The sequence below is a fragment of the Panthera pardus genome, unplaced genomic scaffold (genome assembly GCF_024362965.1).
Source record: "Panthera pardus isolate Hobbes unplaced genomic scaffold, ASM2436296v1 HiC_scaffold_25, whole genome shotgun sequence".
Classification (NCBI taxonomy): Eukaryota; Metazoa; Chordata; class Mammalia; order Carnivora; family Felidae; genus Panthera; species Panthera pardus.
Window position 1 is genome coordinate 15,794,237 of NW_026526821.1, and position 19,447 is coordinate 15,813,683.

The 19,447-nt window shown below is 50.4% G+C and overlaps 1 protein-coding gene across 1 annotated transcript; it reads left to right on the plus strand.

Moving 5' to 3' along the window:
- The first annotated feature begins 662 nt into the window (after positions 1–662).
- Positions 663–18,209, plus strand: TOMM34 (translocase of outer mitochondrial membrane 34). The gene is made up of 7 exons (XM_019458373.2): positions 663–922; positions 4,786–4,885; positions 6,031–6,183; positions 8,980–9,149; positions 12,035–12,182; positions 16,868–16,994; positions 17,183–18,209. Exons 1-7 carry the CDS (start codon positions 796–798, stop codon positions 17,285–17,287), a joined length of 930 nt encoding a protein of 309 aa, XP_019313918.2. The 5' UTR covers positions 663–795; the 3' UTR covers positions 17,288–18,209.
- The last annotated feature ends 1,238 nt before the right edge of the window (positions 18,210–19,447 follow it).

Below are 19,447 nucleotides of genomic sequence, written 5' to 3' on the forward strand. Positions count from 1 at the left end.
TTTGGAAAAGACTTGGGGGGGGGGGGCGGCGCATAAGCAAACGTTAGGAAGCAAGAGAAAAAGCTTAATGTCCGCAGGTAGCAACAAGCAATAAAAAACACTGGAGTATGAAGTGGGACATACAGTGAAGTCAGATGAGGCTGAAGATAAATAAGTTTAGGGAAAGATCCTCATCAACCTATCAGTCCATTCATTTATTAAATGATTATCTACACAGCACTAGGTACCAGCCACCCTCCAGCCTCGGTGCCTTTGCACTCTCTGCCTGGAACAGCACTCCCTAAATCTTCTCAGGCTTCAGCTCAATTAGTCCCTCAGAGACGTTTTCCCCACTTCCCTTACCTAAAACAGCCCCCACGTGGACACTTGGCTTTACATCACTGTTTTGCTTTCCTTCTAGCACTAATCACATTATGAGATTATCATCTTCGTCTGCTCAAGAGTTAACAGCCTGCCAGTTGCCACTGGAGTGTAAGCTCCTCGCGAGCAGGGCCCTGGCCCCTTTTCATCTTCTTCATCCACAGACCTTCAGCATCCCCAGACCTTCAGCATCCCCAGGGACCCGGCGCAACTCCGGCGACCCAAGCGCGCTTCACCAGGGACGTCCGCAGCTGAGCATGCGCAGAGGGCTTCTGGCGCGCGGCGCCCGGCCCCGCCCCGTCCGTCCCGCCCCCTCGTGGGCTGGTTGGCCGTGGGATCTGAGTCCTCGCCAGCGGGTGCTCCCGCTCGCTCGCAGTTGCGCACGCCTCAGCGCGGTAACTGACGCGCCCCCCGGTTCGCCGGCCCGGCCCCGGGATGGCCCCCAAGCTCTCAGACTCCGTGGAGGGGCTCCGCGCCGCCGGCAACCAGAGCTTCCGCAACGGCCAGTTCGCCGAGGCCGCGGCGCTGTACAGCCGCGCGCTGCGGGAGCTGGAGGCGCAAGGTACGACCCTGGCCCCCGTTTCTCCGCCAGGCCTGCCTCCCCCCTCCGGTGTTTCCTCCCCCACGGCCCCGCGGCCGCCCAGACCTCGCTCGGCCCCCGACCCCCCCGGGGCCTGCGTTCTCAGCGGTCGTCTGGCTCACCAGGGCCACCCGGCACCCTTCCCGCCCGCTCCCTGCTCTGGCATCCTGCGAGAGACTTCCTTAGCTCTTTCTTCGCCTGCCCCCCACCCCCTTTTTTCCTAATGGTAATATGGTTTTGTTACTGGTTCTTTTTCACTTGCTGACATATCACAAACATATCTCCGTATTAATGGATGTTTGATCTCATGTTTTATTGCTGTAAAAAAAAAAAACCCCCACAACCTTAAATTTATCTTCGTAACCATTTTTAAGTGCAAGTAAGTTCACATTGTTGTGCAACAGATCGCTAGAACTTTTTCATCTGCGACACTGAAACTCTACGCATTGAACACTGTCATCTTCCTTTCCTCCCCCTCAGCCCTTGTTTTCCACCTTTCTACTTCGTGTATCCTTGGTTTTGATTAGATACTTCAAATGAGTGAAGTCCTATGTCTTTTGGGACTGGCTTATTTTGCTTAGAATGGCCTCGAGGACGTTGCAATCGGTGTTGTAGCATGTGACAGAATTTCTTACTAACTTTTTAAGGCCATATAATTTCCATTGTGTGGATATTTCACATTTTCTTTATCCAGATGTAAACAAGGCCTGTCTGATCGCAATTAGGACTGCAAAAAAGACAAATACAGTGATATGGTAAGGCAGGAGACTGGGGAGCTCCTTTAGAGTGGAAGGTCAAGGACAGCTTTGAAGCAGTGACATTTGAAGTGACGTCTGAATGATGAGAAGAAGCCAGGTGCACAAACTTTTGGGTGCTGCGTGTTCCACGTGGAGGAACTGTTCATTCCAAGGGCCCCAGATGAATAAGCACGGTGTGTCCCAGGCGCCACAGCGTATAGTGAGCTGTGGAAGAACAGGAGGTGTTGAGGGCAGTTTGAGCGGCAGAGACTTACTGGCCTTATTTTACACAATAGGCTGCGGTAAGGAGTTTGGATTTTATTCCCTGATGGGAGGCTACTGGGAAGTTTTGCTTTAAATAGAGGTGTAGCATGGGCATCTGGGTGGCTCAGTCGGTTAAGCGTCCGACTTCAGCTCAGGTCATGATCTTGCGGTTCGTGAGTTCAAGCCCCACATCGGGCCCTGTGCTGACAGCTCAGAGCCTGGAGCCTGCTTTGGAGTCTGTGTCTCCCTCTCTTTCTGCCCCTTCCCTGCTCGTTCTCTCTTTTTCTCTCTCAAAAATAAACGTTTAAAAATAACTTTTAATAGAGGTATAGCATGTCCTTGTCCATTCTCCCAACCTCCAGCTCATGGGTGAGACACTTTGGAGAAGTGGTGAGCCTCATTCTACCAACCACAGCCCATTGCCCCAAACCTCTTCTCCAAAAGTGTCTTACCCGTGAGCCCTCATTTTCCGTAGGACCAATTTCCCTGTGTTTTCCTCCTCTCCCTTTCTTGGCTGGCACTGGTTGAGTGCTTTACTGTGTGCCAGACATTACAGACGTCAATTCTTTGATCTTCATACAAACCTGTGGATAAGATACTTTCTAGATGAGTCCAGAAGAATTACACAATAAAGACATGTCAGAGGCAGGATTTGAATATGGGTCTGATTCGCAAGTCCAAGTTTTGAGTCACTTTGCTAGACTTCTCCCCAAATCTTCTCCAAATTCCAGTCTTTCTTGTTTGAACTTTTGCAGTTTGAAGCCACTCGTTTGCCCACCTCTTATTCTTCTAGAACACTCCCTTTTTAGGCCCACCTCCTCATCTCAGCGTCACTTGATGAAGTCCCGGATGAATCTGCGAGACTGCTATTTCTGCCTTTTTCTTTCATCCTACTCCAGCCAGCCTGGAAAAAAGCTGGTGCTTTTGGGTGGATTTATTCTGGATCCTTAGAAGGGCCTAGTGTCTGGATTTAGTAGGGGACCAGCGTTCGGTTCTGATCTTGCTGTTGATTGTCCAGATAATTTCTGGGCAAATCCCTGGATTTCTGTGAACAGTTTTGCGGCTCTTGAAAGGACAGCAGGGAGTAACCTAACAAAATGAACCCTTCCAGCAGGTCTGTGAAGTGGTGTCTTCATGTGATAGTCACGTGGGCACGTTCGATCAGCGGGATTGAGTGGCGGGATTCTAGGTCCCAGCGCCCTTGCCACTGCCCCACTGCTGTTTCTGTGCGTTCCAGTGACTTGACGTGCACTGCAAGTTGTGAGTAATTGTACTCTTTCCTTAAAGGCCAGGATATAGTTTACTTTTTTCTGTACTCTGCTGTCTCACTCAGGGCCTGGCAAGATAAGGGGGGAAAAGTTATTATTTTATCAGATTTGTCACCGTTGATGTTGAATGAAAGCTGTCATGCCTCAACATGGAAACATACTTAATGGAAAAAAAGCAAATTGCTGAAGGATAGACAATAACATGCCACTTGGGAAAAGCTTAGGAATGCAGCTGTAATGGCAGCAGGCACACAGGCATGCAGGAGGATGTCACATCCCAACCTCAGGACTGTGCTGAGCGCTGGGCGTCTGAGGAGGGAGCAAGAGAGAAGGATGAGGTTGAGTGGAGCTTTGGCCGTATCAAAAATTCAAAAGGCTGGAAACAAATATAACATGTGCTAAGTCCAGTGGTGGATGTCAAGTTCCTGTTACACTGTTTTCTTCTAGCTATTTCATAATTTTCAAAAGAGAGTTTGTTTCTAATTCTTTTGTGTATATACCCAGGATGGAATTACCGGATCAGCACTTGGTAGTTTTCAGGGTTTTTCGTGTGTTTTCCATTATGGTCTATGCTAGTGGGCATAAAGTAGTTGAAAAATTATTTTAAAAATGGAAGTTGGGGCGCCTGGGTGACTCAGTCGGTTAAGCGTCCGACTTTGACACAGGGCGTGATCTCACGGATTGTGAGTTCAAGCCTCGAGTCAGGCTTTGTGCTGACAGCATGGAGCCTGGAGCCTGCTTCGGATTCTGTGTCTGTCTCTCTCTCTTTCCTTCCCTCTCTCTCTCTCTCTCTCTCTCTCTCCCCCTCCCCCGCTCCTGTTCTGTGTGTGTGTGTGTGTGTGTCTCTCTCTCTCTCTCTCTGCCCCTCCCCCGCTCCTGTTCTCTGTGTGTGTGTGTGTGTGTGTGTGTGTCTCAAAAATAAACATATAAAAAAATGAAAGTCATTGTGGCCACACAATGAAAGACATAGGCTTCTGAGATTCCTGAGGATAAGGACTGCCTTTAGAGAAATGCCTGATAATTCTCCCTCTGGGCTTCTTGATCAGGCTTGTTGGTAGCTCGAATCCTTCCTTTGATTAAGTTCTGCTTAATCCTGCCACACCCAGAGGACTTTTCCCTGGCAAAGTCCTGTCTGATTTGACCAGGTGGAATTACTCTTGTCTTTTATGTCCCCACGACCCTTGTTCAGTCTATGTATCACATTTTTCTTTTCTTTTTTAGGAACGCTTTTATTGGGTTTACGTGATTTTTGTAATAAAATTCTCACACACACACGTGTAGTTACAGCATGGACTTCTCTGAGCAGAAGGCAGCTATTTCGTGTCTTGTCTCTTGGCTGGTCCCAAGTTCAGTGCTGGAGAAGAGGTTTGGGGCAACGGGCTGTGGTTGGTAGAATGAGTCTCACTCTCCTTGTGAGTGGCAGGAAGCCTCCCGTTCTGGCTCCACGAGAGAATGACAAACCCCAGCAGCCCATCAGACCGACAAGCCTGATCAGGACTCGTATGAAATACATCCCAGAGCCCCAGGGCATCCATTTCCCACCCTGTTAATCTCCTGTCTGCTTCCCCCTGGGCAGGTTCTTCGAACCCTGGAGAAGAAAGTATTCTCTACTCTAACCGTGCAGTGTGCCACTTAAAGGATGGCAACTGCAAGGACTGCATCAAGGATTGCACTTTGTAAGTGGGCAGGGGTGACCTTGGGGGCCTGGGGGTCTCAGGAGAGGAGGCTGGGTTTATCTGGCCTGTATTATTGTTTGGACCGATCCCACCAGTTACGGCCATGCCAGATAATTCAGAAGCAACCGCTAGGTCACTGAGGATAGGAGGCTCTACTTAGTCCTCGTGGCCCCTGACTTATGTCTTTGGAGTCTGCCGAAAAAGGAGTGGGGTGGGAAGTTAGAGGTGGGCCTTAAAGGCCTTTGAGGTTTGGGACCTGAGGGTGAGATTGAGCTGCAGACTGGTGACTGGCTTGCCCAGGATTTTTCTGCGGTGGATGTGTGTGGGAGCAAGGGAGGGAAAGAAAGAGGGATAGAGGTTAGTGAATGGTCTCAAAAGAAACTAAGAGGTATTCGTCGGTGACCAGGGGTAAAGGATGTTAAACATTAAACAGTTTTTCATACTTCTTTCTTCTCCGAGCTAGTCTGACCCTGCCTTCTTTCCTCCTCACTGAACTAGCACATGGGACTTCATGTTCTCAGATCCTGTGTCCTGTGGTATTGCCTTAGATTCATGCCCTGGTGATAGGTGGGAGAGGAGGAGAGGTGAGCAGGCTCATGGAGCCTGTGCTAAGGTCATTTGTACCAGGCCCGTGCTAGGTTTCCTTCTGGGAGTGCTCATGACCACTCTGTGGGGTAAGTTTACCACCCTGCCCAGGCTAGCGCTGGGTTGCAGGGGACCGAGACGGTAAAGTGACCTGCCTGGGGTCACGTGGTTGGTGGCAGAGGTAGAATTCCAACACCGCTCCCCATCTGACTCCAGAGCCTGTTTTCCCACCGGGTCAGCCTCCGTAGAAGCACATCGAAGAATGAGAACTACAAGGCACTTGTGCTTGACTTGGGGTGGGGTTGCAGGGTGGATTGCAACCATGAAAACTGACGGACGGGCACACAGATTTCACAGTACGAGTGGCCTTCTGTCCGTCAGCCCTTCTCCACCTCAGTCCAAGTTCGAAAGTCCCTCCTCTAAGGTTTGACATTTTAGCAGTGTCTCTACCAGATGCGACCTCCTGTATACTGAATGCTGCACATGACCCTGCCTGGAAGGAGCTGCAGGGGAGCCCTGGTGACTCAGCAGCCAGGTGACATTTGTGCCTCCTGCCCTAGAGCGCTGGCCCTGGTTCCCTTCAGCCTGAAGCCCCTGCTGCGGCGAGCGTCCGCCTACGAGGCTCTGGAGAAGTACCCCCTGGCCTATGTCGACTACAAGACCGCACTGCAGATTGATGACCGCGTGACGTCGGCCTTGGAAGGCATCAACAGGTGAGCCTGAGCCACCGCCCGCAGTCTCTCTGGGACTCCCTGTCCTCCGGATGCACTTGGGGCCACTGCTTTGGGCATCTCCTGGGGGTCCCTTTGGGCTAGGCTTAGAAACTCCTAATGAGCACGTGGGGAAAGCGCAGAAGGAGAGTCAGCTGTCGTGTTTAGCAGGTGTGTTCGGGGTCAGACGTAGAGGACTGGTGGATTGTTGCCTAGCTGCTCTGAGTCATTCACGCTGTAACCACTTACTGAGCTCTGTTGGAAGGATTGTGCCAGGTTCAGAGGGGAAGACCGCAGTAACAACCAGGTACAGATCCCACTTGCTCCGCAGACCTACCTAGAGCAGGGAAAGTGAGACAGGGGCACAGGCAGCCGCAGCACAAGGCGACGGGTGGTGTTCGCGGGGATGGCTCTGTATGTTGTACTGTGACCCCTTCAGGTGGTCCGTCGGGCAGCACTGCTTTCTGGGCTTCTGAGTGGTTGTACCGCATGGATACCCTCATTTGTGTGACTGAGCATGTTTCCCCTCTTTGCACGGGCTGCTAGAAAGCCGAACGTGACACCGTAGCAAACCCTTCACAGGACTTTGTGGTATGTATTTAGTGCGTCATTTTTAGCTTCACTCGTTTTCTCTCTGCCTCCTTTTAGTTTCTGTCCTTCAACAGAATCTGCCACTCGTGTGCCCGTCTTTGCCCTAGGGCCTGGGCTGATGCCTGACACATAGCTCTTGCTGCCGTAATGGAGCCCCCAGTCTCATGGGGAACCCCAGTAGTAGCCAAGTGCACCCGTGTATGTCGAGTGCTGTGGTAGGCGGCGGCCCAGGGGGCTGTAGGGGCAGAAAGGGGCACCTGACCAGCCAGGGGGAGGGAGGAGACTGGTCAGGACTTTCCAGAGGAGGCGAGCCGTGGCTGAGAAATGAATAGAAATCCGGGATCGGGGCAGCCACGAGGCCGCCTGCGCAGGGTGAGCGAGGATGATGGATTCCAGGAATTGCGAGAAGTCCCATTTTGCTTGGTGCTGCTGGTGAGGAGCTCAGCTCGGGCGGGTGAGGTGAGACCAGATCACACGGGGCCTGGCACTCAGGGGCCTGGACCTAATCCAGGCATGGTGAGGCTCTGTGAAAGGGGCTTTAACAGGGGGACAGCGGGAGCAGATTTGAGAGAAAAGCTAACTAGCTTCCGTGCTGAGGGATGACACGAAGGAGAGCAGGGTAGGAAGGGCCCAGCAGTAACTCAGAAGAGACGGTAGGGATAGTGGAAGGAGGACAGTGGGACCAGTTCTGGGGACATTTGGGTAGTAGTTCGGTGAGATTTGGTGTTAGGAGGGTGGTGAGAGGGAAGAATAGAAGAGACATCCCGGAGGCTGACAGGTTGCGTTGGAGGGGACCCGAGACGGGAGATGTAAGGACAGTGGTTGGGTAGTTCCATGGGTTTGGGGGCAAAGGAGAAGAATACAGGGCAGACATTTGGATTCAGAGGTCATCGGCGTCGAGGTGGATTGAGGTTGTGGGAGAGAAGAAGACCCCCACGGCAAGTGAGCTGGGGGGAGAGGATGGAGCTTTGAAAATTGCAACATTTGAGGGACTTCCAGGAGAACAGCAGCTGGAGGGTAGGAGGGAACTTGGAGCATTTCGGGAGAAAGTGTTTCCAGAAGGACGAAGACATCCTTCCTGTCGGGTGTGGCAGGGAGCTTACGCGGACTTCTGGGTTTAAGAATGAAGTCACTGGTGGATGTGACAGCAGCAGTTCAAGAGGTCTGGCTGAGGAGAGGCAGAGGAGTCCAGCTGTGCAGTCAAGTGGGGCCTCCAGGCGGCCCTCCGGGCACGGAGAAAGGTTGAAGCTGTAGAAGAGGTGCTGGCCGTGGTTGCTGCTAGAGGCAGGGAGAGGGGAGGCCCGGAGCTTCGGTGGAGAGGTTGGCCTCGTCACTTCTTCCTTTGTGACGGGAGAGAAATGGGAAGGGTCAGGTGCCCTTGCAGGTGAGTTTGCATTTTCAGGATGGGGACGTTGCCCCGAAGGAGGAGGAGGGTGAGGGAGCCGGGCCGAGGACGGTGGAGGTTTGAGACTGCTGTGCCAATCAGAGTCCAAGGACATGAGTTTGCAGTGATGCCGGCCTGTGACGCTTTCATTCTAGTCACACTGCCTCTAGGAGGCAGTCGTTGGAGCCGAAAAAGCACGCAGTTGGCTCTGTTCACTGGTTGAGCACATACAAGATGGACGAGGTCCCCGAGCAGCATTTGAAGCAAGTTAGCTGGGCCAGAAGGGGGAGATGGGGAACGGGAGGTGGAAGAGATTGTTCTGGGTAGAGGGAAGAACATGTGCAAAGTCTGGAACATAGGGATCAAGAGGGAACGTGGCACACGGTAAAAGCGGAGAGGCGGGAAGGGACCAGGTGTCAGGCCCCGTCAGCCCAGGGAAGCGGGAACCACTGAAGGGTTTTAAAATGAGAGAATGACAGAAGATTTGCACTTTTTAAAAATCCAATGTCAGGTGCTTGCGTGGCCTTGTCATAGATCCATTAGGAAGATATAAAACATTTCCTTTCTTGGGGCATGTGTGGTCCTCTGGGGATAAGGTGGAATACGCTTCACGAGCAGCGGTCACCACTTTGAAGTTAATGTAGATGAGTAATGTCATGGCAGCAGGGGGTACTGTCGTGTGCAGACTTCTGTCCCTTTCCCGCTGTGTGTTAGAAGGCCGGAAAGGGATGGTGGCTCTCGTACACCCGCTTTGGATTTATGAGAGGAGGACTATCTCCCGGACCCAGCCGGAAACCTCCCTGTAATTCTGTCTGCCTTTCCAGGATGAGCAGAGCTCTCATGGACTCACTTGGGCCCGAGTGGCGCCTGAAGCTGCCCTTGACCCCCTTGGTGCCTGTTTCGGCTCAGAAGAGGTGGGAGTCCTTGCCCTCCGAGTGCCGCAGAGAAAGAGCTAAGAGCAAACTCAGAGAAACCACAATGGCAAAGAGCAGAGGTAAGTTGTGACTTGCTGCCCGGAGTGGCATAGTCTCCCCGTAGCCACTTTCTCTAGGGTAATCCTATAAAAATCGGCCTTGGTTAAGCTGCGCTATAAAAAATATCTAAAAGAAAAAATACAAAACGAAAAGTCCTAACCTCTTAGAGACTGAGGTGATGAGAAAGCCCACCCACCGCTGTACGGGTGAAGCGATAGAAGACGCCTGGAACTCCCAGCCTGGTGCGTCGGTGTACGTACGGCATTAGTTCCTCTGGCGGCGCTGGGGATGGATCGTCCAGGCTGTTTTGGTAGCAAGAGCAGAAGACTCAACGTGGTGAAAACAACAAAGAGAATGTACGGGCTCGTGAAACTGAGAAGTTCAGAGTTCAGGTTCAGGCAGGGTTTGCTCCAGCCGCTCACAACATTCTCAGACTCTGAGTCCATTCCTCCGTGCTCTCTCCGCTCTCTCCTCTAGTGTGTTGGCTTTGTCTTCGGGCAGTCTTCCCTCCTAGTAGTGAAGTGGCTGTAGCAGCTCCTGGCCTCATGTCCATATGCCGTGCCTCATGGCTCAGAGGAGAAGAAGGTTGGTTTCTTCTTCCAATAGCCCCCTAAGAAGGAGAGAGCTTCTTTAAATCCCTAGGTCACATGTTTTCTCAACGATTCCGGCCCATTTGGTCACAGGCTATTGTCTGAATTAGTCACCGTGACCAGGGACTGAGATTTTGTGATGAGCTCCACTGTAAGCCATCTGTCCCACCTTCTTAACTAGAGGGTGATGCTTCCCTAAGAACGAACACACACCCACACGCGTGCAAGGAGTCCCTGGAGGATGAATAAGAGAAGGGAGATGAAAGTCAGGTAACCCAAAGACAGGAGACTGAGTAAGAGGCCATTTTTGAGGCACAGACAGGCTCACCAGTGCTCCAGGGGCCTCAGGTGGGCCCAGCAAGCTAGGTGGTGAGGGGAGGAGGTGCAGCAGGTGTGCGGGCTGGAGCCCAGCCATGGGTGTCAGGGGAGGGCAGAGTTAACTCCCCTTCCCAGGAGGGAACCTATCTGACCATGGGTAGCACTCACTCTGGTTTGTGGAAACCTGCTAAGTGTCCCCCGTTCTTCTCCGGAATGAAAATGTGGGGTGCTGATAAACTAGATGGCTTCAGAGCACCTACCATTAATTTCCTTCTTTCAGAGCCACTGAGCCGTATGTTTTGCAGGTGCTGTGCTAGGCAGTGTGACATAGAGAAGGCAGGCAGTCTTGGCCCTCAGGCAGCTCTCAGTCTGATGAGACTGGGACACATAAACAGCATTTTAAAATACAGGAGGAAAGGGGTGCCTGGCTCGCTCAGTCTGTGGAGCACATGACTCTTGATCTCAGGGTTGTAGGTTCAAGCCCCACATTGGCGGTAGAGCCTACTTAAAAAAAAGAAAATATAGGAGGAAGAATAAGTGCTTTAGAGTCTTTAGTATCTGGGGAGTTCAAAACGTGAACTAACGTGTGCACTGAGGGGTTTGGGGAATGGCTTCTGGGGGAGGTGCCAGAGAACGTGAGAGAATGCAGCCTGTGGGCATCGCGGTGTGAACAGTGGGAATCCACGTGCCTTCAGCGAGCTGTGTCGCAGAGCCGAGGTCAGGCTGAAGACGTGTGTACGCGGCAGCCCGTTGGCTCTGCTTCTAGAGAACCTCATGCATGTGCGCAGAGGAGACGTGTACAAGAATGTTTGCAGCAGCAAAAAACACAACTGGAAAACAACCCAAATCTGTAAATAGAACAGATAAATCAGTTGTACCACAGCAGTGAGAGTGAATGAACTGCAGGCATCCGTATCAACACAGGTGAATCTCAGGATCACGTTGGTGAGGGGAGAAGACAAAACCAGATCAGAGAAGCATAGTTAGAATCGTTTATTCTTTTATACGAAGTTTAAAAACAAAACAAACAGCAAATGGTTTATAGAAACTGTTGTATATAGTTAAGCTACCAAGAAAAAAGCGGGGGAAGGGAGCACAGGATTGGCGATAATGGTTTCCTCCAGGAGTGGATTGATTTGGGGAGGGGGCCCCACAGGGCTTTAAAGGTCTTAGTGAATGTTCTGTTTCTTAAGGTGAGGGATAAGTTCAAGGGTGTTAGTTCAGTTCCTAAAACCTTACCCGTGCCATACATATCCAGTATTTTATAAAGGTAGTTTTTAAAAATTACAAAAACAGGTGAAATGGGAGTGAGGTCTGGAACGACGATGTGGGGCTGCTCAGTGAAGGGCCGGAAAGCCAAGTGAGCAGCTTGCATTTCACCTTGTCTCCCTGTCAGGGCGGGGGTGGGGAAGCTGCACGCACTTCGTGAGGGAGGGTACAGGCCCGGGCCAAAGCCACCGTGAAGACTGGCGGGCTCTTCTGCCCTTTTCTGAAGCCTGGGGGCTATACCCTTTTTTTCTCAGATGCTTGCTTATTTAAATCTCATTTACTTACTCTCCTGCTTTAAGTTTATAGGATGTTCTGCATGCTCAGATTTCGTCCTAAACTAGCCACGTGTGGGGCAGGTAGTGCCCCGGTGGATGGAGAGACTAAGGTCCAGAAGACTTGGGCCCCACGAGATCCCCAGCTCCTAAGTGGCAGCACCGGGACTAGAACCCGAGTTCTGTCTATTCTTATGTGCATGTCTAAGTATGTTTGTATGGGAGTCCCCAACCTCCTATGACTGAAAAATTGTTTAATTTCCCAGAAGCCACATGGGGGACTCCTTCATCAGGGAGGCTGCTTTAGGGCAGCGCAGGGATCTTGGCGGGGGGGGGGGGGGGGGGACAGTGGGGGAGGGTGGCAGATGACTTGGAAGAGACGGGGCTGGCGAGGCCTCGTGGGTCTCGCTTGGGCACCCGCTCCATGGCTTTTTCCTCTTCTGAATTTGTATCTAGTGCCTTCTGCTGGGGATGTGGAGAGAGCCAGAGTTCTGAAGGAAGAAGGCAATGAGCTTGTAAAGAAGGGAAACCATAAGAAAGCTATTGAGAAGTACAGTGAAAGCCTCTCATTCAGTGACGTGGAGTCCGCCACATACAGCAACAGGTATCTTCCATGTAGCTGCTGGCCCGGGGGATTTTAGGACATTGGATACTGTTCCAGAGTCTTCTCTCGGACTGGGGTGGGCTCTTCATTCCTAGCGTTTTGGTCAGCATGTTGTAGCTCCAAACCTACCTTCACATGGGTTTTGGTCATCGTGAGGCAGGTGTTGCCTGTGGCATCTGCTACCTTAGAGGAATAGAAAGCGCGGTGCCAGTGTGGAGCCTGGGCTTTGTCGGGCCTTCTCCCCCTCAGATTTTCCTGAACCACCCAAATAAGCACACTCCGAAAGTAAAAGCCTCAATACATGTCTCTCCGCCTTCCCCCTTCCCCCTAGCCCCACGGCTTCTCTAAGCCCCTCCAGTTAGAAGTGTTGGCACTGTCCCAGCCCTAGGGCACGACCCAGGCCGTGGACTAATGGTCACCTGGCCCAGGAGCAAGAGAGAAGGTCTTGCCTGAAGGGTTTGACCTGTGGGTGGCGCTGTTGAGCGCTCTGCACCATGAACTGCTGTCTGTGGCTGGTGCTTCTTTCCACCCACAGTGAGGACACCATCCCTTTTATTGTGTGGGAGTCACTGCTTTGCAGCACACTCCCGACGTTTTGGTAGGTGGTCTTCCCCTGTAAAGTCAAGAAATCGGAGGCTCAGAGCAGAAAGGGCTTTACCTCCGCTCACCCAGCCATTAAATGGTGGAGACAGAATTGGAACCTGGCTCCGGTGAGATCTTTCTATTAGTTTTACTGTCAGAAGTTGAAATATTCAGCAAGGGACCATGTCTGATCCAATCATTTGTCATAAAAGATTTACGATAAAATGTTGTGAATCTGTTTCTCTTCTCCTGCTCACATACACATGTTACTCTTGTTCAAAAACCTTGGATCGGGGTACCTGGGTGGCTCATTCGGTTAAGCATCTGACTCTTGGTTTTGGCTCAGGTCATGATCTCACGGTTTGTAAGTTTGAGCCCCAAATTGGGCTCTGTGCTGACAGTGCAGAGCCTGCTTGAGAATCTTTCTCTCTCTCTCTCTCTGCCCCTCCCCTGCTCACCTCTCTCCCTCTCTCAAAAATCAACATTTAAAAAAATGAAAAAAACCTTGGCTCTACTGTAGTGTCTCCATTCCCTATGCAAAATTCTTGGGATAAAAGGCATTCCAGGTTTGAGTCAGGTGACACGGTCCGTATCCCGAATCACATAATGCTCGCACAGAGTCTGGGGCAGCTTGCTGAAACTCGCTGTTAACATTTCTGCCGTGAAACGTAGCAGAATTCCACTTGTCACGGGGCGGTGTTAAAGAACGACCAAGTAGCCTCACGTCCGTGCAGGTCAGGTGTCGGTGTCAAATGAGGTGAAAAGAGAACTTACAAAAGAGTGGATTTGGGGCTTTGGCCCTGTGGTTTTACTGGCTGATTGGACCAGGGGTGCCTGGTGCCTCAGCCTGCCCGGCTAACCTGGAAGAAAGGGCTGCTGCCTGCTGTTCTGTGTTGACGCAGTGGCAGCTTGATTCCTCTATCTCTGGGCCTGCCTGACTCGCTGACCTCATCCTGCTAGAGACTCCTGCCAGCCTGTTTTCCTGGAGTTTTACCACTTTGGGGACAATGTTTTGTTTTGTTTAAATACAGTTTTCATGCAAGTGTGTCCATGCCACACTGTTTCAATTATTACTGCTTTATAATATCTTGTAGGGCTAGTCTTTTCCTTATTCTTCTTACTCAGAGCATCACTGACTGTTTTCCCAGGTTCATTCTGGCTGAACCTTAGGATCGTCTTGACAGACTCCAGAAAGTTTCTTGGTGCGCTTTTGGTTATGGTTACAATGAATTTATAAATTTATAAATTTATTTTTTTAAATGTTTATTTTTGAAGGAGAGAGAGACAGAGTGTGAGTGGGGGAGGGGTAGAGAGTGAGGGAGACACAGAATCCAAAGCAGGCTCCAGGCCCTGAGCTGTCAGCACAGAGCCTGATGTGGGGCTCGAACTCACAAACCGCGAGATCATGACCTGAGCCGAAGTTGGACGCTCAACCGACCGAGCCACTCAGGCACCCATGAATTTATAAATTTAATTTAGAGGTGCCTGGGTGGCTCAGTTGGTTAAGCGTCTGACTCTTGATTTTGCCTCAGGCCATGATCTCCTTGTTCGTGGGTTCAAGCCCTGCCTTTGGCTCTGCACTGTTAGTGCAGAGCCTGCTTGGGTCTCTCTCTCTCTCTCTCTCTCTCTCTCTCTCTCTCTCTCTCTCAAAAATAAACAAACTTAAAGAATTTTTAACTTAGAGGACTGTGGGACACCTGAGTGGCTCAGTTGGTTAAGCGTCCAACTCTTGATTTCATCTCAGCCATGATCCAATGGTTGTGGGATCGAGCCTCGCGTCGGGCTCCGTGCTGACATCGTGAAGCCTGCATGGGATTCTCTCCCTCCCTGTCGGCCCCTCTCCCACTCACACTTTCTCTCTCAAATAAAAATTTAGAGGACTGATAACTTTATATTTTATATTTACGAATTTTCCATCCACTGAGACTGAAATTATACCTCATCCCAGATGCTTTTTTTTTTTTTTTTTTGAGAGAGAGCGCATAAGTGAACAAGAAACAGAAGTGGCGCTCCCCCAAGGCAGGGCGTGAACTCATGAACCGTGAGATCATGACCTGAGCCAAAGTCAGACACTTAACTGACTGAGCCACCCAGCCACCCCCCAGATGCCATTTTAATGCTCTACCATGCCCTTTCCTCTCTACTGGTCAGTCCCCAAACCTACCTGAATTAGAGGGGAGAGAACATAGGACTCCTTCAGTGGGAAGAATGACAAAGAATTTGTGCCTGCTTTTATTAACAACAAAAAAAATTTTTTTAATGTTTATTTTTGAAGAGAGATAGACAGCGTGCGAGCTGGGAAGGGGCAGAGAGAGAGAGGGAGACACAGAATCTGAAGCAGGCTCCAGGCTCTGAGCTGTCAGCACAGAGCCTGACGTGGGGCTCAAACACGCAAACCATGAGATCATGACCTGAACCGAACGAAGTCAGATGCTTAACTGACTGAGCCACCCAAGCACCCCTGTTGTGCTGGCTTTTAAATTGGTATGCTGGGGGGTAGGGAGGTCTGGCTGTCTCTGCCAGCGGAGCATGGAGCTCTGGCTCTCGATTTCATACGTTCAGGTTCCATTGCTGGGCACAGAGGTTACTTTAAAAAAATTGATGCAAGGGGGAGCTTTTTCTAATTTATAAATCCATGCAGTCTCAGTAAAAACGTTAGAGTTTTTTTAATTCACGATAATGATTCTGAAGTTTGTCAGGAAAAAATGAGAATAGCAGCCTATGAGAATTTAGCATATGATAAAGTGTAGGGAAAAGAGGGATTTTCCAATGAGTAGTGTTGGGTTGACTGGATAGGAGTTAAAAATAAGCCTGAATCCCTACCTCACTCCTTATTAAAATAAATCCTAAGTGGACCACGGTTTCAAATGTAGAAATTAAAAATTATGTTCTAGAAGAATGCGTGGGTTAATTATTTTGCAGTGTGGAATGTATTATAGAGCTAGGGAATGGGGAGGTGGGGACCACAGAGGTCATTAAAGGTAAATTTTATTTCATAAGGTTGAAAAGTCTTATGTAAAGACACAGAGCTTTGCCCATATTTAAAGCAACTACGTTAAAATAGTGAGACACTGTTTTCTTCCAATATTAATAAGTTAAAGGTTGAGACCCAGGATTAGTTCACTTACAGGAAAATAGGCTCTATCAATAACTGGTTGTACGAGAGCAGCTCTTTTGGAGAACATTTTGGCAGTAAGAGTCAAGATTTTCAATGCGTGTATCCGTTGACCCATCTGTCCCTCGGGATAGGCGCTAAGCTTTATGCACAAGGATGCTCATGGCAGCACCTTGTGTCTACAAACTGGAAGAAATGAAAAAGATCTGTAGTTAAGGAATTGGTAAAATAAGTTATGGTTCATCCAACTAAGCAAATACTCTATTCTCACTGAAAATAGCAAATGAGTTCCAGGACACCTGTTTTTCATGACCGTCCTTGGGGAAAATAATTGAAAATGGATGAAGATATACATACTTCTTTCCCCGTAGGTGTAGAGCGTCTTGTATGATGTATGCAACTGTTTTTTCCCACGACTGTGAAAATTTTCACAATATCAGTTGAAAGAACTGGACACTGGACACCCGCATACCTACCGTCAATTCCTCCTTAACGTTTTGTCACATTTGCTTTATCGCTGTTTAGCTATCGATTGTTCTTAGTTTAGGCGCATTTCAGGGTGAGCTGGAGGCATCTTTACTTCTCACTGCTAACACGTCCGCATGCAGTCCAGTATTTGTTTAAGGTAGATGACTTTTTAGTCCATCAAGGGGGAGGTTTCAGGATCCTTTTCTTGATGTTAAAAGAGCACAGGATGGGAGCGTGAAGTAGACCAAGTGATGACTGGATGTGGTTAGGGGGTAGAGACCTGCACACCAGGCTCCCGTCCGGAGACTCTGCCTTACGCTGGCACTGGTGCGTGCACGGGGCCTTTGGCCCCTCCGGGCCGAGCCGGTGGTTTGCTTCGAGGGTGAGGAAGCTAAAAAGTATGCAGCACAGAGCAGGTGTTCGGCGAGTCCGAGTCCGAGGTCAGCCCTCAAACCTCCTTGTGGCTGGTGGGTGGCCTCCAAGCAGTGATTGAAACCTCCAAACGGTCTTTCCCCATCAGAGCGCTCTGCCATTTGGTTCTGAAGCAGTACAAGGAAGCAGTGAAGGATTGCACAGAAGCCCTCAGGCTGGATGGAAGGAACGTGAAGGCGTTCTACAGACGAGCTCAAGCCTACAAGGCACTCAAGGTAAGAAGACCCTGACTGAAAGGCACCGTCAGAAACGTCCGTGCTGGTGGCGGTCCTCCCAGAGCAGGGCGAGGTGGTGCCACGTCCCTTCTCCAGGGGCCCCCACGTGGCTCAGGGCAGGCCTGCCGTCTCCACTTCATCTCGCCTCCATCAGGGCCACATCCTCACCCCCTGCTCTCTTCTCTCAGGACTATAAATCCAGCTTTGAAGACATCAGTTGTCTCCTGCAACTTGAGCCCAGGAATGGCCCTGCCCAGAAGTTGCAGCAGGAAGTTAACCAGAGCTTAAACTAAACACCCAGAAGGGCAGCGGGAAACCTCTGCCTGAGCTCCCTCCTCCGTGCCTGCTCCTGGGACCTCGCCTGCCCCAGAGTGAGCTCTGAAGCAACTCAGAGGTGATGGCTTCCCACCTTGTAAGAGGCTTGGCTCGTTCAAATTAAGCCCAGTGTAGTAAAAAACCAAAAACGATGTTTTGCTGGAATGGTCCCCACTAGAGCCCTATTGTCCCCCCTCCACCCACCCAGACAGCTAGCAGGACGGCAGAAATAGGTCCTCCTCGGCAGAGCACTTGGCTCTGTCCCCGCCCCAAGCATACTACCGACCACTGCCCTTGTAGCTTCTTCACCAGACCCATCTCACTGTGGTTCATCTGAGCAAACTGAGCTCCAGGGTGGGGGCGGGTGAGGGATAAACCAGAAGACCCCGGCCCACCTACACCCAAAGCAGCCTGTTGAGCTGGTTCTCCAGGGCTGCCATGCCCACCCCGTCCTTGGCAAAGTCCCTGTGTTCTGAGCCCCAGTGCCTTTTGGCTGGGCCCTCCTCTGGTGGGGATGCGGAATCCTGACCAGGGGGTGGCTTTGCCTGTGGCTCTGTGCTGCTGTACCTGCACGGAGGTGCCTGAGGTGTTTGAAGAGTCCAGGGGTAAGGGCACTTCCAAAGGTTGTCCTTTCCAAGAGAGAAAGCCCTTCTTGAAGTCAGTGTTCTTCCAGTTTGGGCAGAGACTTCCTTTTGACCTCAACAGTGGCCCCATCCAAGCTTCTTGGTTCTTTGTAATACGAACTTAATTTGAACTAGACTGATGTCGAACTGTGTACTTGAGCTTTTGCATTAAACATCTTTCTTGTACAAGAAAGGTGTGCTGTGCTTATGTTTGTGCTTTTTCTGCTCTGTGCTTTGAACTTTGCAATAATAAAAGCCACTGCCTGCTCAGCACTCATCCACTCACTGAACACACTTCCTGGAGCATCCGCATGGGCCAGGCTCTGTGTATAGTGCTGGTGAAATCATAGTCAATAGACATGGTCCCTGCTCTCAGAGGGCTGAGGCTCTAGTGGAACAGCAAGAAGGTAATCAGATAATCCCAGGAACAAACGGCAGCCAGATTGAGCGTTGTAGACAAGCCGCCACACGATGCTTTCCCTGCCTCACGGGGGGATTGGACCCTGTGGAGGGAAAGGGGTCCCTGAGGAAGTAGAGCTCGAATTGAGTTCTAACGTGGGAGTTTAACTGGTAAAGAAGGCAGAAAAACAATCCAAGCAGACGAAACAGACATTTGTAAAGGCCCTAGGTAGGAGGACAGGGTGAGGACCAGGACAGAAAGTACCCCTCGAGTTCACAAAACGTGGTGTGGATGAGGCTGGAGGGCGCTTTAGGATTTGTCCAGAACTAAGGGCTGCTACCCTTTCCTGGGCTGTGTCCCAATTAAATTGTTTTCCCCTTAAGCAGAAATTTGAGGACTCTAAAGACAGGGTTTTCATTGTCCCTTTGCTCCCTGTCACATAGCGTGTTGAGCACCACTCAGCTGTTAGCACACTGATTCTGACCTTTTGGAAGGAGGAGATGCTTTCCTGTGAGCAGCCACAGACCTCTGAGCTAAGCAGATTTCAGGGTCTGGACAGACTCCGTGGGCATGGCCAAGGGACTAAAGTGGGGAGCTGGACCCCTATTATTGCCCCCTGCCTTTTTTTTGAGAGAATACAACGCTTTATTATATTTATCACACTTAAGTGTTTTTTAATCATTTATCTGTTGCTGGACGTTTTGGTTGTTCCTAATTTTTCACTATTATAAATAACTGCAGGGAACACCTTACATACAAATGTTCCTTCTTTTTTAGTATTTCCTAGGAAATTTTTTTTTTTTAACATTTATTTTTGAGAGAGCACGAGCAGGGGAGAAGCAGAGAGGGAGACACACAATCCCAAGCAGGCTCCAGGCTCCAAGCTGTCAGCACAGAGCCCGATGCGGGGCTCGAACTCAACAAACTGAGATCATGACTTGAACTGAAGTTGGACACTTAACCAACTGAGCCACCCAGGCTCCCCTCCTAGAAGTTTTCTGAAGTATTTGAATAGTTTCATGTGTATTTGTCATATTGTGACGCTGGTATATTGTCCTTCAACTGTCATACCACTTTATATCCCACAAAGATAATAGCTGTCAGGACCCTTGGTT